The sequence below is a fragment of the Amblyomma americanum genome, chromosome 9 (genome assembly GCF_052857255.1).
Source record: "Amblyomma americanum isolate KBUSLIRL-KWMA chromosome 9, ASM5285725v1, whole genome shotgun sequence".
NCBI classification, from domain to species: domain Eukaryota; kingdom Metazoa; phylum Arthropoda; class Arachnida; order Ixodida; family Ixodidae; genus Amblyomma; species Amblyomma americanum.
In genome coordinates, this window is record NC_135505.1 from 21455781 (window position 1) to 21481377 (window position 25597).

General features: G+C 47.8%; 2 protein-coding genes across 2 annotated transcripts in view; both read right to left on the minus strand.

Moving 5' to 3' along the window:
- TTLL12 (Tubulin tyrosine ligase-like 12) overlaps positions 1–17450 on the minus strand; it is a 147757-nt gene extending 130307 nt beyond the window's left edge. The window contains exons 1-3 of the mRNA XM_077637524.1: positions 17225–17450; positions 17101–17136; positions 4390–4577 (exon numbers count right to left, since the gene is read on the minus strand). Coding sequence (XP_077493650.1) covers positions 4390–4577; positions 17101–17136; positions 17225–17347 — 347 coding nt within the window. The 5' untranslated portion in view covers positions 17348–17450. The remainder of the gene's footprint in view (positions 1–4389; positions 4578–17100; positions 17137–17224) is intronic.
- Positions 17451–20055: 2605 nt separating this feature from the next.
- Positions 20056–20937, minus strand: LOC144105202 (uncharacterized). Its single transcript, XM_077638348.1, has 2 exons — positions 20680–20937; positions 20056–20364 (listed from the first exon to the last, which is right to left on the minus strand). Exons 1-2 carry the CDS (start codon positions 20935–20937, stop codon positions 20056–20058), a joined length of 567 nt encoding a protein of 188 aa, XP_077494474.1.
- Between the last annotated feature and the right edge of the window lie 4660 nt (positions 20938–25597).

The following is a 25597-nucleotide window of genomic DNA, read 5'->3' on the forward strand; positions in this document are numbered from 1 at the left end:
GATTGCGATGGAGAAAAAGTGCAGCATAAAAACATTTCGATCTATGCTTCAATATGTTTTGAAAAGTATTTTTTTGCGAATGGAAACCGATTTCAAAATTTTAATCCTCGTTTCAATAACGCGTTGATCACTGCTATCCACCAGGAGTCCAAGCCAAGCCAAAGTTCAGCCAGCGGCGGCAGACAAATGGCGGACGTCACTGCGTCGCTTTGTGCAATGGATTCGCGGCAGCGGAATGCGATCGCTGCGAGTATATGCTTGCGAGCACAAAGACGCAGCAGGCTGGCCCTGTACAAAGGCAGATTAGCGGATCCAGCAAGAATAAATAACAAACAACTCCGAGCGCACAACTACCGCAGCAATTGACACAGCCAGCACTCCGGACTCCGGCAACACAACCCACGCGCCTGCCGCTGGCTCATGGGCTGGCTACGGCTGGCTTTGGGCCACGCTACACAAAAAAAGCCAAAAAACATGCCTGCTCGTCCATTCCGGTTGGCTGGTAGCTAGAGTGACAGTTTTATTTTTTCTGGTGCTATTCGGTATTATTATGTAAATAAATGAACGACCACAGAATTATACGGGCGTTGAAATATTATAATGCTTGTGTCGCATTTGAAATTTATGTTCGGTGCATATTCTCACCAAGTCTCTGGTGTCGAGGGAACACATTAGCTCGGAGTTTGCTGGCGAATGAGTTCCCCAAACTCATTCGATACCTAATGTCGTTTTCATCGAATGTCATTATATTTTCTCGTGTGGCAGCAAACTAATGTCGTTTTGAACGAATGTCATTCGATGGAAATGACATTAAATTTGCCGTGTGGCAGGGGTATAACCTGGACTTGCAATCAGGATTAACCAAGGCTAACCATGCTGTGCCTTAGCTATTCCTATGTATATCCTGGCATAGCCGAAATAAGCCACTGCCCATTTTCTCTCTCTCTCGCTCCCTAGTCACTACTGCACATGCCCCTGGGCAGTGCCTTCCCTCAAAATCCAACTTTCAATTTTCAGTTTTCTCTTTCCTCTTTCCCTCCCTCCTTTATTCCTTCCTTTACTGGCTGGTTCGGTGTCCGCCCAGATATTCGAGACGGTTACCATTTATAGAGTTCATTGGAGTTGACAACTTTGGGAAGACCGTTCGTTTCCACGAAAGGAAAGGTGCACAACTGGCTCCGTGGGTCAGTGGAGACCTCAATATCGCTTTCGCTTTGCATATCCTGTATTAGCTGGGCTAATCCACATTAATTTTTCGGCGTGGATGTAGTCAATGCAATTAGGCATACCAGCCTTGTATCGCTTCGCTGCATGTCACTCTTACCCCTCGAGGTCCCGATGATGGGCTGGAAGGAAATGTAGTAAGAAGTAAAACAAAGTGCAGGGTATTGCCATTCGCGGCATTGGAGATTTGTCACAGTGACAGATCCTTGCCTATATGTTGGACTTATGACGAACTACTTTTCTGGCGCAGATGTAGGCAGCACAAAGAGGTGCGCTAGCATTGGCAGTGTTGCATGATACGTATAAAACCGAGTATAGACATCATAGGAGCCTATCTGTGTGAATATTTCCTTTGTGCTTGTCTCCTATACTTTGTTTAGCTAAGCAATGCAAACTTCCACAACAAGATTTGGTGAAAATGTTTCGTACACTTTTTTCAGCACAGCGGAAAGCTTGTCGTCTAAGGTGCTTGATTCTGCAGTGCTTAAAAGATTTTCACTGAGAATTCTTAAATCAGTGCATACAGCCGTTTTTATGTATTCTGATGATGGAAACCATGACCAGCAAGCACGATAGTGAATGCACATCGGCAAAAGTTCTGTACCAAAATGTAATATAACACGCACCGGCCAGACAGTTCTAAGATATTTTTAGCATAGAGCAGCGTCCATTTCAGTTTCCACACTCAAAGCTCTTTTCGGCATAGAGGTGTACGCCTCGTATATGAAAGATTTAGTGCACTGTAGTTACTGCTTCATCAAAGAAATTCGAAACACTGTGGCGCCATTTAGTGAAAAGCATTAGCTGTGGTTTAACTACTGCTGTGCCTGGTTAGAGAGCGAAAGCTGTGGTGTATCGGGCAAGTAGACGCGGCTTGGCGTCTGTAACGTTGAGTGCCTTCCGCACACTGGATACGCAGTGCGCCCACCCTGCCACCCTGGCATGTGGCGGATAAATTAATAGTTGATCGCGAGAGGTTGGTCACCCAATGAATGCTGCGGCCCATTGCTGCAGTGCTGCAGTGCTGCGTGTCTGCCACAACGTTGCCAGCGCTAATGCATGCAGCCCACATCTCTCTCTCACCACCGCCACCTACCTCAAAGCGCGATTGAGGCATCCACTGACCCAGGATGCCAGTTATGTGCCCTTCCCTTCCTCAAAATCATCGGGGTCTAGAATGCTGTCAATGCCAACGAACACAATTAGCGCCGACAGCCTACAGAAACAGAGGCAAGAATTGGTTTCGGTGGCGGCGGCTGAGTAACGTCACAGCTGTCACGTGGTTTCTCCTCAGTTCAAGGTGAAACTCGTGCACACGGCAAAGAAGCTACGGAGGGGAATAGTAAAGCTTTCGCTATAAAAACCTAAAAGCACATGGTCGACGATGTGAAAAGGGCATTGCTTTTCATCGATGGCCGCACTGGAGAGTGTAAACTATTATAAAACATGACAAACACACCTGAAAGAAAACAACACTGTGCATTCAAAACCGATAAGTGATATTTTACCAATCTGTGGTCGTGGTGGGCTACACTCATAATGGCGGGTCTCACCGCAAGATGGCTTTTAATGCGTTTCTCAATGGCAAATTAAAATTATAAAGCCTCGTTTTTTTTATACTTCAGTGCTGAGTTCTCACAATATGAGGCACAATCTTTTCATTTGCCGTTAAGTGTTTTTAAGAATGCTACTTTGTCTGAGTGCGTATCACTTATCTTTATCCTGATCTGGAGTAGCCAGCGAGGTATATTACTAGGTTAACATTTCCAGTTTTCGTAAAAAAGTTCCTCCCTCTCCTCTACAATGTGACTGAATTGCACATACAGTTCTATCGTCCTGAATGGAGCCAAACTGCAGCTGCAGTGATTTTCTTACACTGAAGGCAGTGGAACAAATGGAAAAGCACAAACATTCACTCAATATTAACTTTATTCATATAGTTGCTGTTTTGCTTACATTACTAGCACAAGTTGTTTCCATGTTGGGCGGGCCTACTAGAGAGGATTACCATTTTGGTGCAAAAATTTGTAAGAGTCCGACACAAAGCAAGACATTTTGCCTGCCTAATTACATGCAGCTATTCTAGAATGGTCTCAATTCACACTGACTCCCTAGTATGAAGTACAGCTCAGCCTACACTCAGAAGCGTCCAGAATTCCTCCACGACAAAGAAACGGTGGTTGTAAAAGCTTTCTTGTCACATAAACGAACGGCTACTCACAACGCATACGTATCAGCACCAGAATTTTCATATCTCTGCCTTGTTCAATGCAGTCAAACATTACAAAGCTAATTCCCTTTTCTGTTGTGTTTGGTCAACAGAGTAATACATTATCCTGTAGGTCATTGTTGCAATTGCTGTTTCATTAAGTTGTGTCCAGTTACACCACCCAGAAATGCAAAAGTGGACATCAACTGTATAGAAGAGCGAGTTGACGGGCCAGTTGTTATTGCATGGTGAAGGAACAGCGCTAAGTACGAGACAGGAGACAAACATGGAAGCACAAGGACAGGCGCTGACTATCAACTGAATCTTTATTTCGGAGTACAAACATATATCAGGTGGCAGCAAAGGAGGGGTGGTACATTCAGGCACGCGCGGTCACATGGAAACAGTGGATAGTCATGTCAAATAATGAATTTATAAAAACCTGAAGCTGAGAAGGACGGATGGGTGAAGGCGATAAAACGAATAAAGTCTGCACAGTGTAGAGGGCCGTCACGCAAACTAAGAAAAAACAGATGAAGGATTAAACAGGATGTGAAAGTATGAAAGTATAAATTCATTATTTGACGTGACTATCCACTGTTTCCATGTGACCGCGCATGCCTGAATGTACCACCCACCTTGCTGCCACCTCATGTATGTTTGTGCTCCGAAATAAAGATTCAGTTGATAGTCAGCGCCCGTCCCTGTGCTTCCATGTTTGACTTCTGTCCTGTTCTTAGCGCTGTTCCTACACCAAATGTATAGAGTTGAGCTTTTATGCTTCCCACAATGACTGAATGCTGTTCCCCCATCAGTGCCGAGAAGGTGCCGTCAGCTACACGTCCACCACAAAATCAATATGCACCATCAAGCATCAAACAAGAGAAAAAAAAGCAGAGTCTACTGTTTCACAGGAGAAGAGAAAGGCATTCTGAGCTCAAAACTGAGACACTGACTGTTCCGAGTCCTGGCAGCGGATTCCGTCCTCTCGTGTGACAACCACCTTGACCGAGTAGCTGTGCACTTCAGCCATGCCCTCTGCCGAGTCCTTCTCGGCACCTTCCTCAGCAGTCTCCATGGGCTCCTCTGGAGCTGCCGAGTCTTCGCAGTTCTCGACATCACCATCATCGCTGCACTCCTCCACCTGACCAGAAGGAGTGCATCAGAGGGTTGAGCAAACTGATCAAACTAGACAACTGTCCTTCATTCCCATATTCCTCTTAGTTGCATTTCTTGAGTTGGTGTTTAAGAAATAAATAATCCCCCCACCCTGATATTATTTAATCAATTTACACTGAAAGCTTGTGCACAAGTTTTTTTTTTCCTTCCTTTGTATCTTGTTTTTATATTCCCCTGTTGCATACTCCTTTCCTTTTTCTACTGCATCATGTTTGGTCATGTTTTGTCATTTATCCCCTCCCCCATCGTAATGGTCAAGGATCTTGTATAACTAGATAAATGAACTCTTATTATGCACTGTTTAGCAAAGCGGACTTGCACAAGAGCCTCTGCTCAGAGTTGAGTACTGCTAATTAAAGGGACAGAGGTGACAAACTGAAGTTGGCCTGCGTCAATCAATAGATTACCGCATTCTGAGGATGAACTTTCGCTGAAAATGGCACTTTCATAAGCTACAGGAAAGATAAAAAAAAAATTCAGGTGCCACCACCTCCAGTCAATTCCACAGGCAAGCGGATCAACATATAGACATTTTTTTTTTTTTTTGCATCTGGATTCCCATTGTTGATCTACTGGCAATCGTGGAGTCCTTTCAATGCGATCGCATTAGGAGGGCCATGAAGGCGAAAGCAGACAAGCAGTATAGACATTTGTGTGAAGCCTCCACCTGCCATACTCCACCTGCCAACTGTGGCAGGTGGTGTTTAGGGGGATTTCCCTTCAATCACCTGCCAATTGTCCCCCCTCTCTCCTGGTAGGGGAGAGGCTGGTTAAAGAATGACTTTGCAAAATTGAAAATGACTAAAAAGAAAATGGCTCAGACAACAGCCGGCCTACTATCAAGCCCCACCGGTGGCACTGTGCTTGAAACAGCCCCCTGCCAGTGTAGTCGCGCATCACTTAACTGCAGCGCCATTGCAATGGTAGTGGTACAAAGACTCACCGCGATAAAATGACACATTTGGCATAGTTGCGCAATCAGAACAGAATCAGAACTGGAATAGTTAGTTATGATTTTAATGACGCAAAAGGAGTTGAGGCTATGATACGCCAAACACACGGTTAGAGCTTTTGTTAAAGGTTACGCTTTTTATATCTAAAGTTTGTTTAAAACATTGGCTTCTCTGAGAAACATAAAAATGCTTGAAAAATCAACCAGTGCTTGATCACCCAAAAGTAACATGGGGTGTAGTGGGGTGTATTCATTGTAGAACGTTGTGAAATTATTTTTTCCTCAGTTCCAGTTTTGTGCATACAATTAAAATGTGGTTTACCGCGAGTTCATCGCCACACATTTCACAGAGAGGTTTGTCTTTTTTTGTCAGTAAGAAGTTGTGAGTAAGGTGTGTGTGTCCAATGCGTAGTTGACACAAAATAACTTCTGTGAAACGTTCCTGATGTTTGCATGATCTCCATTCTCCCAAAACGGGTTTTATAGAATGTAGTTTGTTGTTTGTCTGTTCTTCCCATGCAACCTGCCACTTATTCCTGAGTTTACTGTGCAGTAATTTAGAAAAATCCCTCTGTGGTATATGACCAAATCGAGCTTGTGCAGCGCAAGCATGTGCTCTCTCCTTACCTAAAATTCCAACATGGCTAGGGACCCAGGAGAATATAATGTTATGTTTTTACTTTGTGATTTTAACTATGTTATGTATGATTTTTCCTATCATGGGTTCAGCAGCATTTGTAGAGTGCAGCACTTTGAGCATACTCAGTAAATCGGTGTAAATGATGCTATTTTTTGTTTTGTTTTACTATTTGTTCTACGGCTACAAAGATGGCATAACACTCCGCAGTAAATACCGATGCATACTGTGGCAATCGTATCATTTTTTCGTTTTTTCCTTGAATTACTGCACTTCCGACATGACTTTGTTTTTGAGCCATCAGTGTAAAATTCAGTGTAGGTGTCATATTTTTCTTGTAATGCAAAGAACTCTTGCAGTATGTGCTCATGTGGCATTTCCTCTTTGTTTACGTGTGTCAGTGTGAAGTCGCACACCGAAGGGAGGCTGTACCATGGTGGCAGATATTCACGTCTTTGTCCAGCACTGCGTCCAGCACTGCTAACTCTTCACATTTATCTTCAAAGCGCATTATTAGTGGTCTCATAAAATGTGGTTTATTATTGAATAATCTTCTAGATGGGCACTTGGTAACAATGGGATAGCAGAGATGTTTAGGAAGAGAACGGGTTTTTAGGATGTACTTGCATGTAAGTGTGACTCTTCTATCCTCTAGTATGGGCTCATTAGCTTGAACATAAAGACTATTTACCGGGGATGTTCTATATGCTCCAGTTGATAGGCGCAGACCAAGATTATGAACAGGGTCCAGTGGTTTCAAGTAGGATGCTCTTGCTGAACCATATACTATGCACCCATAGTCCAGCTTGGAGCGCACCAAAGAGTGATATATTTTTGTAATAGGCATGCTCTATCCGATCCCCACCGTTTTCGCGAGAGTACGTTTAATACATTGAGGGCTTGGGATGCTTTCTTTTTAAGGTTGTTAATGTGTGGTAGAAATGTAAGTTTCTTGTCAAAAGTGACGGCTAAAAATTTATGTTGTTGTTTGATTGGTAGTGTGGTTTGATTCAAGCACAGGTTGGGATCGACCTGTAGGCCTCGTCGTAATGAGAACAGAACAGCTACTGTTTTTCGAGGAGAGAACTGGAATCCATTTTTCTCTGCCCAAGCAGCCAGTTTATTTAGTGTGATTTGTATTTGTCTCTCGCAGGACAGTATGCTGGAAGTGTATGCTATCTGTAGGTCATCTACATAAACTGAATACATTACGGACTTGGGTATTACTTTGGCTAAAGAATTCATTTTTACTATGAAGATTGTCGTACTTAAAATGCATCCCTGGGTTACGCCATTCTCTTGGGTGAATGTCATTGACAGAGTTGCTCCTAGACGGACTCTGAATGTGCGGTTAGTCAGGAAGTCATTCAAGCAGTTCAGCATCCTGCCGCGGATCCCTAGCTCTGCTAGGTCATGGAGGATGCCGAACTTCCACATGGTATCATAGGCCTTCTCCAAATCGAAGAAGACCCCGATACAGTGCTGTTTGTGGATAAACGCCTCTCGGATGGTGTTTTCTAGGCGGACAAGGTGATCAGTGGACAAGCATGCTTTCTTAAATCCACATTGATGTAAATCTAAGAGTCGACGAGATTCAAGTGTGAAGGTCAGTCTAATGTTTATTATGCTTTGGAAAGATTTAGCAATGTAGCTGGTGAGGGCTATCGGTCTGTAATTGTTGGGACTTGTTGGTTGTTTTCCGGGTTTCAGAAAAGGTACTATTATTGCTTTCTTCCACTCCTCAGGTATATTCCCAGTTGTCCATATTTTGTTAAAGAAGTTCAACAATGCCTGCACGGCAGCCTCAGAGAGATGGGCGAGCATAGCGTAATGCACATTATCTGGGCCTGTTGCTGTCTTTTTACCACAAGATAATACCCTAATCAATTCCTGGAGTGTGATGGGTTGATTGTAGTCCTCGTGCATACCTGCTGCAAATGGAAGTTTTTGTTTTTCTGCTATTGCTTTGTGCTTCTGGAACGTGCTTGTGTAATTGGACGAACTGGAAACTTCTGCAAAATGCTCACCTAGTATGTTGGCCTGTTCTTCTAATGATGTTTGTGTCCCAGGTGTAGTCAATAGAGGAAGTGTAAAAGGGGTATGGTCACTACTGAATCTAAGAACCTCTCCCCACATTTTTTTTTGTTATTGAGCTGTTTATTGAGGACACATATTTCTGCCACGAGGATTTCTTGGCATTTCTTCGAACGAATCGCGCTCTGGCCTTGGCTCTCTTAAAGGCAATCAAGTTCTCCGCTGTGGGATACCGACGCAGAGAGCCCCAAGCACTATTTTGTTGTTTTTTTGCCAATGTGCATTCTTGTGTCCACCATACTTTGTTTTTTGTGTACGAGTCCTGTTGTTTGTGATATGGCTAGTGTAGCGGCCGATATTATGCATGTAGTAAACTTTTCACTAATTTTGTCTATGCTGAGGTCTTCACAAAATAGTTTTTGTAGTGTGCCACTTGCTGTAAAAAGTGAGCAGTCGGCGAGGTAAAGTTTCCAGCACCGTGGTCTTGTGGGGATGACTGAAGTAGACGATGAGAGGCTGATGATAGTAGGTAGGTGATCACTCCCCAGAGGGTCATTTAAAACATCCCATTTAAAATCGTTAAAAACCGATGGTGATGAGAAAGCTAAATCGAGGAAACTCGTTTTTGCCGAGCTTGGGCAACAATAAGTGGCTTTTCCCGTATTTAAAAGACAGATATTATTTGAGAGGATAAAATCTTCAATTATTTGTCCCCTTGAGTCACATCTTTCACTTCCCCAAAATGGGGAGTGAGCGTTAAAATCGTCAACTACCAGATATGGCTCCGGCAGTTGATCAATCAGGCTTTCTAAATCTTCCATTGTTAATGTGATGTGCGGGGGAAGATATACAGAACATACTGTTATTGTTTTGTAGGTAACGACGTTAACTGCAACTGCCTCAAGTTTTGTGTTGAGTTTGACTTCTTGAGCAGGGACGCCACTTTGGACGACGATTGCAACGCCTCCCGAGAGTCGATTTGCCTGCTCGTGATCGTGTCTAAAAGTTTTATAATGTTTCAGGATATGCACATGTTGCGGACCAAGATTGGTCTCATAAGTCCTCTGCAATTCCACTGAATTAAAAAAGCCATGTTTATGCTTTTGAAAGGAAATGAAAGGGGATTTATTTATGTGGTGGGCCCGCTATGAGGGGTCTGTCTTTTTTTCGCTCAAGCGAGCTGTTCCGCCGCTGTAATGGAGGCGGAGTGGGTGTTGTATCCATCACCTCAACAGAGGTGCTGGAGGACCGCGCAGCCGCGGTTGTGTTAGTTTCAGGCCTCTCCCGACAGGGGTGGTCCTGCGGGATGCCGACCCATGGGCCGGCGCTCCCTGCTTTGGCAATGACAGGGCAGCTTTCACTGGCCCTGCCTGGGACGTGGATGGCCCTGCCATAGGCTCGGTGGAAGCGGCCTTGGCAGGTGCCGGAGTGCTGTGTGGTGCTACGCCCCTGTGCACCACATCAGCGAAGTTTTGTTTTGCTGTGAAGGAGAATGTGTTTGTAAGCGCAAAATGCCTTCTCACTTCTTTAAATGAAATGTTTTCCTTTGTCTTTATGGTGATTATCTCTTTTTCTTTCTTCCAGGATGGACACGCCTTGGAGCATGCAGCATGTTCTCCTTCACAGTTTGCACAGCGCAGGGCTGCGTCACATACATCAGACTGGTGATCATTCGAAGCACATTATGCTAAAGTTTTGCGACCGCGACAACTCTGTGAACCGTGGCCGAGCCTTTGACAATTGAAACATCTGCGAGGGTTTGGTATGTATGGTCTTACTTTGATTTTCAGATATAGCACGTCGATTGTGTCAGGCAGGGTGCTGGTGTTGAACGTGAGGATCATGTGTTTTGTGTCTATTTCCTTATTGTCCTTCCGGATTTTGATTCGGTGGATGTCTATGACGTCTTGGTCGGTGAGCCCTTTGAGCATTTCTTTTTCACTTATGTGAACAAAATCATTTTCGGATATTACGCCTCGGACAGTGTTAAGTGAGCGATGAGAAGTCGCGGAGACCGGGATTTCCCCTATGGACGTTAGGTTGAAGACCTTAGAGTGTTGGACATTGTCACACAGTTCGAGCAATAAGTCACCGCTGGCCATTTTTGAGAGCTTATAGCCAATGCCTAAAGTTTCAGTCAAGCATTTTGACACAAGGAAGGGGGATATTATTCTTGCCTGTTTACCTTGTTCTTCACTGTGGATCACATGATATTTGGGGAAAGTTACTTTTCTTTTTTGAAAGAAGTTGTCTGCCTCGTTCCGCCCTCTTTTGAGAGAGCGATCAGGTTTTGAAAGTAGGGAAGCCATAAAAAAAATTTTGTTTTTCGGTCATTGTGCCAGCCACCCACCACGGAGTCCAACAAGGGGACGGGACAGGAACTTGATAGCAAGTCCTGCCCACACCAGCTGTACACACTAACTATAACCAAATATGACGCAACTCAGGGTGGTGGGTCACACAAGGTTAACCCTCGCCGCCAGGAAAAAGGAGAAACCAAGAAGTGAGTAGGGGATAGGAGAGTTGTGAGAAAGAAGACAGGAAAGTGAAAGATGGAGGGGAGGATAGGAAAAGGCGACTGCCGATTCCCTGGGGCCAAAGTGGTGTGTTGCCTCCGCCGAGGGGCCTTAAGGGTCCAAACACTCAGCATTGGCTCAACCACCAGGATCCCCTTTTCCTCGGACACGGCAATGCCACGCACGGCTAGGCGCGGGTGCTCGGGTCCGTGGTGATGCACAGTTCACCATCATCCCCTTGCGGGGATGTCCCTGCGGATGCTCGGGAACCCGCGGTGTCGCCACTCACCGACGCCTGCAAGCTGCAGACGCCCTCCTGCGGGAGAGAACTGGAATAGATTGGCGAGTAAGTGAAAGAAATATGCTATCCCATTTCCTCAACATCAATCTGACTAATCACCCCTAAAATCTTTTTTTTCGACACCATGGTCCCAACCAAGTTTGAACTGAGTGGCATGAAAGAAGAATTTCAATATTTAAATTCAATTTTCGCAGCAACAAAAGTGTCCTTTGCTGCTCAACAAATGTCAACACAGCCAGAACTGATTTTTACTACAAACAAAAATTGGATGGCATTGTCCTTTCAAAAAGTGACATTGCAATGCTTTACTTTCATCATACCTGCAGCACACAGAGGCCACTGTGAACCATGCATGCATAGGTGGGTGAATAGGGAGTAGTGGGGGACGCAGGCATCATTGCATCTTTACAAGTCACAATGGGTTGTACATCCCCAAATCAGCCCAGGCAAAAAAAAATGGAGAGGCACTTAAGCTCTACCTTAAGGGTACGACACGATAGCATTAATTGGTTAATGCCCATATATGCGGAATTAGTCATTCTCTACTTTACGTTCATAGACTGTGGGACAACCCCTGACACAGTGGTGCAGCAGTCAAGTGCGCACCACTGCCCCAGCAAGTGGCTGCTTCAAACACCGCCACCGGTGGGGCTTGTGAGGCCCAGGTTGCTCTTCCTGAGCAACCTCTCATGATCAATCATTAATTTAACTGCCACCTTCCACAGTGGGCAGGTTGTGATGCCTGCAGGTCACCTCTGGAAATCTCTTTCGCTCATGCTGCTAATGATGCCAGGTTTTCCACTGAGCGGGACCATTAGTGCTATCGTGTTAATAACAATACAGCTCCATCCTGCCATAAAAAGCCGGTAGGGGGCCGCTTATTCACCTGGCTCTTTGGTTAAAGGGTGTTAACTTGAGCTGGTTGCAGCATGGTCACGACAAGTCACTACAGTGGAAGTACAAGACAGAATGATAACACACAGCACTCTGTCCATTTCTGTCATCGTTTTCGTTCATTTATCCACACCTGACAGCCTTTGGTTATTGTGGACAGAATGGCAAACAAAACTTTTCAAAATTCATTTTCACAATTTGAGCTTTTTTTGGGAAAAAAAAAAGTCAATTTGGGCAACTGAGCTGACAAGCAAAGCTGATTTGCTAGAGGCAAGTGTGAGCGGTGGCTGCAGACAAATTGTGCAGCCAATGTGGCCACCAATTTCATGATTAGCCAGCTCACCTTGATTATTGAGGGACCGCCTCCGTAATTCTTTCTGCGCTGATCATCTTAGTAACACACAAGTAACACTCTGGAGTGCTATCATCAACTGTAAAGATCTGCCTCAGGGCCCCACTTGCATAGCTGAAATATTCTTAGGGCCACACAAGTTTGCGGCAAAACAGTATATGATTCCACAAAGAAAAGGAGCTACACAGATGCACAATGAACACAATCAGACAGCACACACCCTTTTTGCCATCCAAAGCATTTCTCCAGCCTCATGCAAGTGAAAATATTCCGACAAGAGGAAAAGGTTATGGGGAAAGGCATAGTCTTACTCTAGGTAGCAACCTATATCGCACCTTTGGAAAATGTATGCAGAGGTTGAGAAGGGAGCAGAGAAAGCTGAGAACCCCCTCAGGCAAGCTCAGAACCAAACAAATAATGGAGGTACCTCACAGTAACAGTAAGTGTTCAGTATTACTACCACGAAACGATTTTTATAGTGTAAGCTACATTACGGTAGTATTTTGAGCCTTCAGTGTGGCGGTGCCCCCGCCCCATGGCTGCCACGTGGTGCGGAGCTGCTGCTGGCGGCGCGGCGCCGTGACTGATCGCGTGGTTGGTGATGTGACCAGCCACGTGATGCAGAGCAGCTGCTGCTGCCGGCGGCGTGGCACATCGGCGAAGCCGAGCTGCAACAGCTGTACACATGCGCCGTGTCAAGTGGGACGAAGATGAAGAAGGAACACGCAGCGAAGGGAGGAGCGAAAGACTGACTTTGTAATTCAACTGAGCAAGTACCACTCGGCCAGCTGTAGCTATCTCGTCACTCCAGATTTAACCAGAGCTAAACCACCGCCAATTTTTTCGAGGCTGCTGACAGTTACCCAGTAGCTGGCCCATACCTACCACATCTGGATAGTGCATGCATTTTGTTAAAACCTAGGATTTCAGACACAGAACAATAGAAAAGGCATCATTTACGAAAGCCTATGTTTTCCAATGCCAGCTTCTTCATTAATTCGCGCATCTAAATTCCGGAGTGTCACAGACATAAAAAAGCCACGACGAACTGGTGCGAGAGACATCGCTGAGACAAATGTAGTGTCTTCTGGGTTACTCTGAAAGGACGACACTATCAAATTCCACTTGTTTATCCTAGTGCACCTGCATCATTACAAGCTGTGGTTATGGCGCACATCAGTCTGTTGTTGTCACTCTCTCACCACCTAGCTCGGGGGTTTCCAATTTCCTGGTTTAGGGTTTCACCTAGGTTGGCAAGGTTGATCTCTGCCGGGTGTTTGGTGCCCTCTCTGAACGGTGCAATAAACAAGGCATGACCCCCATGCACATCACAGCTAGGACCATACATGTACATGGCAGCAGCTTTCAGATGTTAGGGCAAAGGCCTGTAATGAGCAGTCCTTGTTCTGGAAATGCCATTCCAGTACCATTTCAGTTTCTTTTCCATGCATTTTGCATTTCTTCACTGCTCACCATAGTTTGACACCCACATAATTCACTGGGTTACCATACCCCACTTGCAGGTCAGCAGCTAGACACTCCATGCAGAATTAAAAAGTGACTTCCTGTCTTCTTCACTTGCTCTCACCACCGCTGTAAGTCACTGTTTGACTCTCGTTAGAGAGATGACCTTGTGTCTTGCAGGAGAAGCTACTAGGCGGGCCATACATCGTCTGGAGTGTACTGGCAGCCACACAAAGAGCAGATGCCTAGGTGTGCCAAAAGATTTGCACATGGCTGAAGCCGCAGCATTTAAAACTGAGTATGGCTCTCTCTGTTCTTTGGCATGTCATTGTTTGTTTCGATGCCCACCTCTATCTATGTCCAAGTTAGGAACAATAGTATGATAGTATAATAGCCAAAACCTGGCTGTCCATTTTGTTTTAAATACTTACAGCAGAAATTTCAGTGTGTCAGCAGCGCAGAAGTCATTAGGATGTGTTTCACTGTAGACGCAGATACATACTTAGGCTGAAATTCTTCCATAATACATACCATTCTAAAACAGGTATTGACCGTGACCATTACTTATTTCCGCCAGACTATATATCTGCAAGAAGGAATCACACTTTCAAAGTAAAAGAAATTAAATGCAGAACTGATTTACAAAAATGTCATTTTTTCCAAACATAATAAATGAATGGAATAAGTTGTCCCAGGAAGTCGTTTCAACAAAATCTAATGAATCGTTTGCTGCGTTGCTGTAATTTTATGCTTGCCTGTTGGTATCAAATTATGCTGCAACGTATTTTCTGTGGGTATTTTTTTCTTCTTTCCCTGCCATTATGTTGTATGATTATGTTGTAACTCTCTCCCTCCACTGTAATGCCAAACAGGTGCTGTGGGTAATGTGATAAATAAATAAATCAATAAATTACAAGGTTATTGTTGAATGGGTGTGTTTTGATGGGCAGTTGTGACAACAGATATGCCAAGGGATGCTGGGTGCTGCCATGGTAACAAAGGCGGTGTGCAACCTGCACAGCATGTGTGAAAAAATTATGGTAGGTTTGCTGGTGTAGCCCAGGGCAACAGAGTGAATGACAAAACGTACCAGGTCTTTGGCCGATGCCAGATAACTGTGACTATCCAATTTCTCTTCAGGTGATGCGTAATGTTTGTTGCATATTGGCCGTCCTTCATGACAGCAGCAATGGTGCTGCTGCTCCTCTCGGACGCAATACACTAAAAGACATGCAAGGTCTGCATCAGGAGCCAGACTGCTGAACAGTTTGGCAAGCCGCTCACGTGGGAACGTAATGATGTCACAGTGCTCAGCAACTTACATGACGACGGTGTGATATGCGAGGTCTTATAGCTTGATGGTGGCTTGTCTCCACTGCTGAAGGTCGCATTCTCAGCCAGGGCAGCACTTCCTCCATGTTTTCAAAGACAGCTGCAGCGCTAACTTCGCAATGGGGGCCCTTTGAATACTTCGGTTCGGTTAATTACCATGATGACCGCTAGCCAGATGGAGCGAATATAGGAGCAGCTGCTTACACTGACCTATGAATGGATCAAGGCTTCCGTATGGAAGCCGAAACGTATTCGTTTTAAACAACAACCTTTTGGTCGGCGTTCCTTTTACTTCATTCATGAATCTTCTTCCCGACCAGACGAGTTTTCGTCAGACTTTAGATTTCCTTACACTGACCTCTGAGGCTGCAATCTGCCGCAGGGCACTACCGAGACAGTACTCTCCTCCCCACCCACAGCAACGGAAAAGATGCAGGGCAGAGTAGGAAAGAAGAGGGTCTTGAATGGTCGAATCAGTATCTAGCTGGCTGACATTGAAAAATCTGAGGAGGTGCTGGCAAGCTGCTTGAGCGCTGTGTCTTGATTAGTTTATGGTTTATAGAGGTTTAACTTCCCAAAGCGACACGGGCTATGAGGGATGCCATAGTGAAGGGCTCCAGAAATTTTGACCACCTGGGGTTCTTTAACGTGCACTGACATAGCATGGGACACAAGCCTCTAGCATTTTGCCTTCATCGAAATGCGAATGCTACAGCCGGTATCGAAGCCACATCTATCGGGTCAGTAGCCGAGCACCATAACGAGCACCACTGAGCCACCACGGCGGCGGCTGTGTCTTGAAATGTAAGGGCTTCATCAGATGTTGGCATCGTGAAGCTCCATGCTGCTTGCTGAGTGGCACCCATCCAGGTGTAGCTGGCGATGTGGGCATGCTCGTGCGGTGGTGCACATTCAGGGGTCGAAAAACACTCAGGGCTGGAGTGGCAAGAGTGGGGTTGCCTTTTGCGGGCATACATTTCCATGTGCATTCCCTTGGTGACGGTGGACATTACTGAAAATACAGCCATCCGGGCCAGGCCTTGCAGAGCAGTAAGCTGACCGAAACGTGCCAGTGTGTAGAAGATGAGCTCGAAGCCAATGACAGGAGACACCAGAAAAGCCAAGCAAGCAGGGTCCCAGGAGTCCAATTTCACGGGTCGGTTTGTATTGGAGTGCTCCAAAGACACGTCTTTCTCTTCTGCGCTTCCTGGGGAATTCACCTGACCCCTTTCCAATGAGTTTCTAGTGTTGTCGAAGCAGAAAACTAGTGGGATGTTCATCGTATTATAAACAGCCTTGCTCTTCAGACTGGAAGCAAGAAATCAAAAGACAGGACGCGGGGTGCTGTACAGAGTAGATCACACTTGTCTAGAGCGTTCAGGCGGTGTGCTGCGGAGCGAATGAAGTGAAACATTTTCTCAACTGCTTTGCTAGCGTTAAGGCGCTCATGCCTGTGCGGTTCACTTGTCTATTCGGCTGCTTTCCAGCGCAAGCATCATCAGTGAAAGTCAATATCTGCTTTAGAATGTCGCCTTATTTCCCGCGGACGGCATCTCTCGAGCGCTCTAGACAAGTGTGGTCGACTCTACGGGAGGTGGCACAAGTAATACATAAAAAATGCAAAGTGAACTAGGCACAGGCGGCATGAGAAGTGCACTGCCCACTTTCTCCTCTCCCTATCTGACCACTGGCCCGTGCACGGCACAGGACTGCCCGCGTGGCCAGATGAGTTTTAATGATCATTCGGGGCCTTCTACTCAAAAACGTTTAAATTTGCCGCGCTTTCTAATGTGCAAACACTAGCCTCAAAGCCGCAAGGTGCGCAGTAAACACCACCTGATCACGGATCGCTACGTTCAACTCTTTCACGGTCGCCATCAATGACAGGCAACGACAAATCGATCGCGTCCTCAACGCGCCAGCTGAGCAAAACGTGCGCCAGCTACGACGTGCTTCTACACAGCCCCGTCGCCGTCCGCAACACAGCGCAGTGACATTTCACGTACCTGGACAATCTGAAACGCCTCGCCAGCGTCGAACACCTGCGAATCAAGAAAACAAGCGATGAACAGTGCCGTGAACGAGCCGCGATGCGCATTAGGCAGGCGGAAGACAGGGTCAGGGACGCACGCTTTCTTGAAGTTTCCAGTGTAAAGTGGGCCAGAAGTGCGGCGGTATTCCCGAGGTCTCGAGCTGGTTTCGGTGAGCCAGCACGAACTTCTGGAACTCGTCGACACAGTTTCTGGACGGCATGGCCGTTCGCGCACAACGTGCCTCCGCAGCGCGCAGCAAGGGAAAGCGTTGTTTACAACGTAGTTGCCGTTGTTGCCCGGCGCATAACCTTCTGCATTATCGATGCCAGCCAAACCGTCAAATCGTCGCGTCTGCTCCGCTTTGAAGCCACTAGAGGAGCCACAGGCCGATGCAGCCCAAAGCCTGGTGCTGCCCCCTTGCCGAAGCATCCATCTTCAGTCACAAAGGGGTGCAGAAAATAGAGCGTTGCCCCATCCAAACCAAGGCAGATGCCTTGTCCAGACCTCCAAACCAAGTCACGTGTTGTGCAATATCGCCGGGAACGTGTGTTGAAAGAGATAAAGGAGGAAGTGAAAGAAGAAAATTGGCTGCGGTTGAGCTCTGGTTAAACCTGGTTGAATTGCTAAAGCTTGCTTAGCTTTCGCCTTAGAATTTAACTGTTCCGAAGCAGTAGAGCAACTAGATTCAGATATAGGCTCTTTGTCCCTAACTTCCACGGGGAGTCTGATCAACCAACGCGTAGCGCACCGCTATATATCCCAGTGAAGCCGCTACGCAGCGAGCGCAAGGCAAGGAGGTCGTCATATCAACGGAGAGACCACCTGTTAGGCGCTGCGCCGACTCCTTGGGCCGCGGCACACGCGACGAGCGGCTCCCTTCTAGCTGCGGCAGGGAGCAAGCTGACGTCACGCGTCGTCGTAGAATGTAGTGTTCTTTATGACGCTGATCTTAATTACATGCGCAATCCAGGGGGGTGAAAATTGCGGTAATTTAGTTAAAGATGTCAGTTCACGAGTGAAGTTTCAGAAGCACCATAGTGGCTACGAAAATGCTGGGACATTTTCTTTAATATGCGCGTTATGCACTCTTTTAGCAAGTTTCAGACAGAAAATTGTAAGCTTGGCTCCTCGGAATGATGCACATGCGGCGGCTTATTACGTGGTCAATACAAATTTCACGTCTGTTTGAAAGAAAAGAATTCCATTATAGAGGGGGGGGGGGGGGGGTTCGTTAATTTTACGCACTGCTGCAGAAGGGTTTGGCTTAAAATATCTAGGTGAGTGCTAGTGCCGACGGATGAAAAGATAAGTGGTGGAAAGATGATGTCACCTAGGCTAGTCCCTAAGGCATTTAAGGAGTGCTTCAGATTCCGCTGCTGAATCAATATTCAGCACTGCAAAGTATGATCAGTAAAGGTGTAGTCATTCTAGCTGTGAGAGAGTTACCTTCAGGGAAACAATTTGTACTACTTTATAAACTACGCAGTTAAAGAATCTGATGTTATTTTGAAAAGAATGCAGCATATGATAACGATTTTGCCCGTGACGGGTCAAACGTCTGCGATGAGAACGTTTTTAGCGGAAAGCCACACTGAGTTCCAGAAATAAAAGTGACTGTAATAGGCGTATTCTGTATACCAACAATTGTGAATAGAACACAAAGAGCAATGCCATCAAATGGAAAGGATAGCGTGCGAAACGGCAGCTTTGCAAGAAGCTTCATGTATACACACTTTAGGTATACCAACAAATGCACAGTAGCTCGCAGAGGCCGGTGGGCTTTGTCGGAACAAAGTCCTTATAGCCGATAATACGTGGATCCACTTTTTTGTACAGCTATAATTTTATATGACAGTTTTGCTGTCACTGATGACAAACTTCGCTTCCGTTCTAACGCAAGCTAGCGCGATCGCAGTTTCCTCGGCAACTTCAATGCTCCGCCCGCGCAAAGTGGCAGCAGTCACGGGGTTGCCGCGGCCGCTGACGACCGTTGCCACCGTAAAACCGCCACCACCTCCCGCCGCGTCTACATAGGCCACCTCATGTTCCGAAATTTTGCCGAATCTAATTTCTAATGTCTCGGCTCGTTTTTGCCTCCTGTGTTTGTTATATTCCGGTTGCATGTTTTTTGGCAGGGGGGAATCATCAGATTTTGCCTGACTTTCCTATCTACCTCCACCTTTTGCATGGGACCCCTTCCGGTTTTATTCCAGCTTCGGCGAGAATGGCTCTTCCTGTCCTCGTGGTGCTAAGTCTCCAAGTTTGAGAGGTTCGCACCGCCTCCGCCAATTCTGCCCATGTGTTGTGTACCCCTAGAGCCACTAGTCTCTCTGGATGTGCACATGGGCAGACCCGGCGCTCTTTTTACGCATTTTCTCATTAGAGACTCAATCTTCCCTTTTTCCATCGCTTTCAAATTTAGATACGGCGTTGTGTAGCTCACCCGGCTGAATATGTATGCCTGTACCAGTTTAATCAATTTTTTTTCTTTTAACACTCGGCCCCTGCTGGCCACCCGCCTAATTAGGCTCAGGGTCGGCATCGCGTGATTCTCCAGCCTTCTGATAGTCTCGCCATTATGTCTGTGTGACTGGAGAATCAGGGCCAAGATTCAGATTTGCTTGACTTTAGGTACCTCCTTACCCACCACTTTAATTTTGATCTCCGACGGTGGCTTGCACCTTAAGTGCTTCGAATTATATATAAATAATTCTGAATTCTGCGGCGAGCACGCTAGGCCTCTCTCGGCCGCGTACTCGGCTGTGATGTCGGTAGCGGCCTGGAGCAGGTTTTCGACGGTCGAATCACTTCCTCGGTTGACCCAAAGGGTGATATCCTCCGCATATATACTAAATTTTAATCCCCCGAGTTTTGCTCGGGGAGCTCTTTCATAGTCACGTTGAAGAGTAGGGAAGACAGCACCGATCCCTAGGGCGTACCCTTACTTCCTAGCTCAATTTCGGGGGATTCCAGCGTTTGGAACTTCACGCAGGCAGTTATGCCCGTCAAGAAGTCCCTGATGTACCGATATGTCCTGGCACTTATATTAACCTTGTTCAGCCTTTCCAGGACCGCCTCATGCTTCACGTTGTCGAAAGCCTTCGTGAGGTCCAGCCCCAAAATGGCTTTCGCATATTTAGACCTTGAGTCTATTATGTCATGCTTGATTTGGATCATGACGTCCTGCGTACCCAAGTGAGGTCGGAACACGACCATCTCATGTGGCCACAGGTCACCCTGCTCCATGAAGCTCATCAGTCTGGTCTGGACGACATGCTCCACCAATTTCCCAACGCATGAAGTTATGGAAATGGTCACAAATTTGCCATTTGAGACTTCCCTGGTTTCGGTATTAAAACAATGCTTGCCGTCTTTCACTGTTGTGGGAGGTCGCCTTTTTCCCAACATTCCTGCATGTACTCCGTTAGATACCTAATGGAGTCATCATCTAGGTTTCTGAGCATTTTGTTCGTTACCCCGTCAGGGCCATGCAGGAGCCGACCTCTTTGGGCCAAGCAGTGGTCTGCAGTATTCTGAAATAATATGACTTACAATCTCTGCCCTTACTTCCGCTTCGGTGATGGGGGCGTCCAGCGCCTCGTTAGGCGCTCCACCATAGTTAGGAAGTTTAGTTCGCGAAGTTTCCCCCACGTACGTCTCAGTTAACTTGTTCATGAAATCATCATCGTTCCCTTCCAACGCGTGCCTCGCTTTGGCCAGTCTTATGCCGGATTGCGTCTTCGAGTTCTCAGGGTTCAGCAAGTGCCGGAGGAAGTTCCACGTCTTGGAGAGGCTCATGCTCCCCTCCATTTCGTCATACTTGTCTCAATTTTGTGCGCATAATTTGAAAGTATAATTTTCGATTTCCTTATTATGTCTTGCAATTCTCCTTCTGAGGAAACGGTTCCATTTCTGCTTTTTGAGACGACGCTAAATGCTTTGCTTAGCTTCCCTCATATGCAGAAGACGGCTGTCCGCAGTCTCCGGTGCGTTATCTCCTTTTAGCGTTTTTGTCGCCTCTCAAACGTCCGATTTGAGCGCCGTCGCCCATTCCTCGATGTTTCTTATGGGCTCCTGATATCTCTAAATTGATCCCACACAACGATGGCTGGCGCGCGAGCCCTGCGCGTGTTAAGGCCTTTTTTCAGTATGGAAACAATTATGCAGTGGTAGCTGCCAAAATTTTGATCCGAATTATGCCAATCTAAACCTTTCACGTGTTTCGAGAATGTCAGATGTGGAGATGTATCCCTACTAACGCTATTGCCCACCCTCGTTGGACTCGCGGGGTCCGTGTGCAGGGTGAGCCCTAGGTCATGCGTATCCTCCCACAGCTGTCTGCCTTTTGGGCATTGCTGCGTGTACCCCCATTCCTGGTGATGTGCATTAAAGTCCTCCACTATCAACAGTGGCTGGTTGCTTGAAATTTTGACAGCCTTGCGAAGCAGAGCCCTGAACCTCAACTTCCTTTGCCTGGGTGAGCTGTATAAATTTAAAAGGAATAGACTGCAGTCCTGTTTTCCACTCAAAATTTCGACAAACACGTTCTCGATCTCTCTCGACTCTAGATCGTGTTCAATAGCCGCGATCTTTCTTTTCACGAGTGTTGTGACCGAGGATTTCTCCCCCTGCCACGATGAAATGCCTGATCGATAGCCTGACAATTTTGCGGGGGCCCCCAGTTTCCTGGAGAGCAGTCGCCAATGGAGTGTCATCTAATAGCGGGAGGTACTAGGGAAGGATCTCACCCTTAGTGGCCAGAATCCTCGGTTAGAGAAAGTTGGATAGGAAAATTCAAATAATTTGGACTCCGGCGCACGAAGCCGTCCCCGGCAACGAGGTGGCCCACGAGCTAGCTCGAGATGTCTACTGCCGAGCCGCTACAGGGCCCCTCGAAGACCGAGGGAGCGGAGAGCGCATGCGAGATCCGAAATTATAACAGACAAGCAGTGGCGTGGAGGCGACTGCAAACTTATGCGTACCCGCACCCGGTTATGGCGAACCACATGTTCCCCGAGGCCAGAAGCGACAACTGCACTCTTTGTGGCGCGGGAGGGGCCCTCGACCACATAATATGGAAATTCCTGTACTCTCCCAGGGGGACGCACAATATAGACAGTAGAGACTCCTGGGAGACCCTGCTGTGCAGCTTGGACCCTGAGCTTCAGCGCCTGCTCGTCAAAATGGCTGAAGAGGCTGCTGGGACCCAAGACCTTCCAGCCTGCATCCGAGGCGGCGGCACCCGCCCCCTTACCTGCGTGTCGGGGGGTGGGTAGATCACCTTATCCGTTGGACAATAAAGTTCATTCTATCTATCTATCTTGTATACAGCTAATGTAATTTTTTCCTCGGGGAATCGCGAACAGCACGAAACCGTTTTCATGCCTGCTTTTGCTCTGAAATGCAGAGCAAATGGGCATAACGCGGCACTAAAAGTGCAGTTCGAATAGACGATATGCGAAACTGCTTGGCAGTCTTGCAACACCGCGCGCTCAGCTTCCGCTTTCAATCTTGGTTCGGTCAAGCTCCTCGAGCTGGTGCGTCGTTTGCTATGCGTGCGTTCTTCGTACCAGTGTAGCTGTCATGAATCTCGCGCCTGGAATTTCCAAAGCCAAACTTCACCAGTCCCGCTGCTTGCACTGCTAATCTTTTAACAAGTGCAGGCCTTTTCAGGCAGCGCCATTATGCTGCTAGCGCGTCCTCAGCTTCGCTTCAAGTATGGCGCTGATGACGGCAAGAATCGGCACTGGAAAGTGAGTTGGAAGGACGAACTCTGTGCCGTTGTCGTTTTAATGCGCCGCGCATTATCATCGATATCAAAGCGAAAGATTTACTGGCCGCAGGTTGAGCAGTTTCGCGTGATTGCTGGAGAGCCGTGCTGCGCATGCGCGAGAAGAAGTGACGACACAAGGCGCATTTCTCTCTCGCTCTCTAGTCACAACTGCGCATGCGCCACTAGTTGCCGAGCCACTGGTGTTCCGCCGATGCGCAGCGTCGCGCTTTTCCTGAAAATGCAACTTTCAATTTTCACTTTTCCTTTTCTTCTTTCCCTCCCTCCTTTATCCCTTCCTTTACGGCGCGGTTCGGGTGTCCACCGAGATATGTGAGACGGTTACTGTGCTTTGCGCACTCGCCGCGATATCTGGCATGACGTCACACCGCATGGCTCGCAGCCGCCGCCGTTTGGTATGACGTCACACTGCGTTCTTCGTCGTTGCGGTCGCCTCCGCTCGCTTCGCTAGCTGCGTCGCATGCCTGATAACATATGGGAGGATTGAAAAGGAGAGCTCGCGTGCGCCGCAACCACGGTTGTGTCGTCTTCAATGCAACAACATAGCTAGACAACCAGACTAACCTGGACTTGCAATCAAGATTAACCAAGGCTAACTATGCTATGCCTTAGCTTTCGCTCCGTATATCCTGGCATAGCTGAGCTAAGGCACTGCCAATTCTTTTCTCTCTCTCATGGGGGCGCTGCGAGCAGCCGAAGCGAGCGGACGTGTGTCACATGCGTTCCGCAGTTTTCGGGCTTCTTGACCCGGATAATCCGACTGGACCGCCACAATTTTGGCTGGGATCGACGCAGGAAGTGAAAATGACCACGAGGACCCAAAATTCAAGCCGGTGGGTCCAATATTTTGCATTTTATCGGCATTTGAATTTTCCGAGTGGCCGACCAGGCGTTAAGCCTAACGAGGCTTAGCACGAGAGCGGGACTCCGCGGCCTCCCCGGCCTCGGCCCGAGGTAGAGAAGACCCGGAACGATGTCCCGAACAGACCTCCTCAACTACGACCAACCCTCAGCAACAGGCCCGACAAGATTTTCGGCCGAATCGCAAATGGAGGAAGACATCGAGGTGATGCCCGAGCAGCAGCAGCAGCAGCAAGTCCGAGGCGGACCGGCGGCGGCAGCGGCGGGTAACCAAGCCCTAGGAAGCAGCACCCCAGCAACGCAACTTTCACAAGTAAGCACTAATGGCGGATCCAACGCGGATTGGGAAATCGCCATGTCGATAATACAGAAAAGGCGCCAACAACGCGGCGAGCAGCAGCAAGTTTTGGCGGGAAAGAGCCTAGGAAACGGAAATTCCCTACGGAATTCCCTAGGACGGGAAGGAGCGCCGCCGAGGAGGAGACTCCCGCCGCTTCCGAGAGACGACCTCAAGGTAGTCCTGCGACCGAGGGGACTTGCGGTTAAAGACCTGCAGACACATCAAGTGGCGCGGGCGGTAGTCGCGGCTACCGGACAAGGGTGTAAGGCGGAGGACCTGATCATCCGACTGCGCAACGGTCCGATTATTATTCTCGTAAGCATAGACAACGAAGCTGCGGCCCAGAAGATTCGGTGCATCGCGCAACTGAGATTCGGGGGCAAGAGCTACACCGTCAACGGCCACGTGGCGGCGCCGGAAGGCACGCTGCGCGGAGTCATCCACGACGTGGACCCAGGGACCTCGCCGGAGGAACTGAAGACCAACCTTCGAGTCCGCACGCAAGACGTGAAGATCCTGGCGGCCCGCATGCTGGGGAACTCCAGCACGGCCGTCATCACTTTCGACGGACCCGCGCTCCCGAAGCAGGTGCTGTACTACGGCGGGGAGATCTGGTGTTACCCCTACCGGCCCACAAGGCAGGTGTGCTACGCCTGTGGCCAACAGGGGCCCCGAATGGACGTCTGCCCGATCCCGGAGACCAGGACCTGCCGACAGTGCGGCTGCCATAGTGCCTGCTGTGTGGCGGCGGCCACGCGGCGGGGACTAAAGATTGCAAGCAACGCTTCAAGTCAGCGAGCGAGCTGAGATGGGGTCCTCAACAACAGCAGCGACGCAGTCGCAGCCGCAGCCGTGGAAGGCAGCCGCGGTGGTTCCGGGACGAGAGCCAGGGCCGGAGCGAGTCACGGAGCCGCAGCCACGGCGGGAGCCGGAGTCGGAGTCGGGGACCGCAAGGCCGGGACGAGTCCTTCCCGCCCCTGGACAACGCCGGCAAGCCGGGGCAGCGACAACAACAGCAGAAGAAGAAGAGCGGCGGCGTTAAGGTGCGCTGGGGAGACGGCCCTCCCAAATCGCTTTATGCTCCGCACTCTAACACAAACACGCAAACACAAAACAATCAATCAATGGCAGAGATTAAAAACCTTAGGCGCGAGCTCGAGCAGAGTCGCAGAGAATCGAACGAGCTGAAAAGACAGCTCAACGAGCTCATTAGAGAAAAACAAGAGATGAGAACAGGCTACTCGCCAATTAGAACACCAACCCCTCCTCCTATGGAGACGCAACTAAACAACAGTGAGGGGAGCAATCCCAATGACAAAATAGAAACCTTCATGACTCAAATACTTGAGCGAATGCAGCAAATGCAAAACGAAATACAACAGACTCAACAGAAGTTTGCCTTGCAAGAGCAGAGCTTCAGAAATTACGTTAAGAACCAAAACACCCAAAGAACCACTAACGACGCTAGAGACAGACTA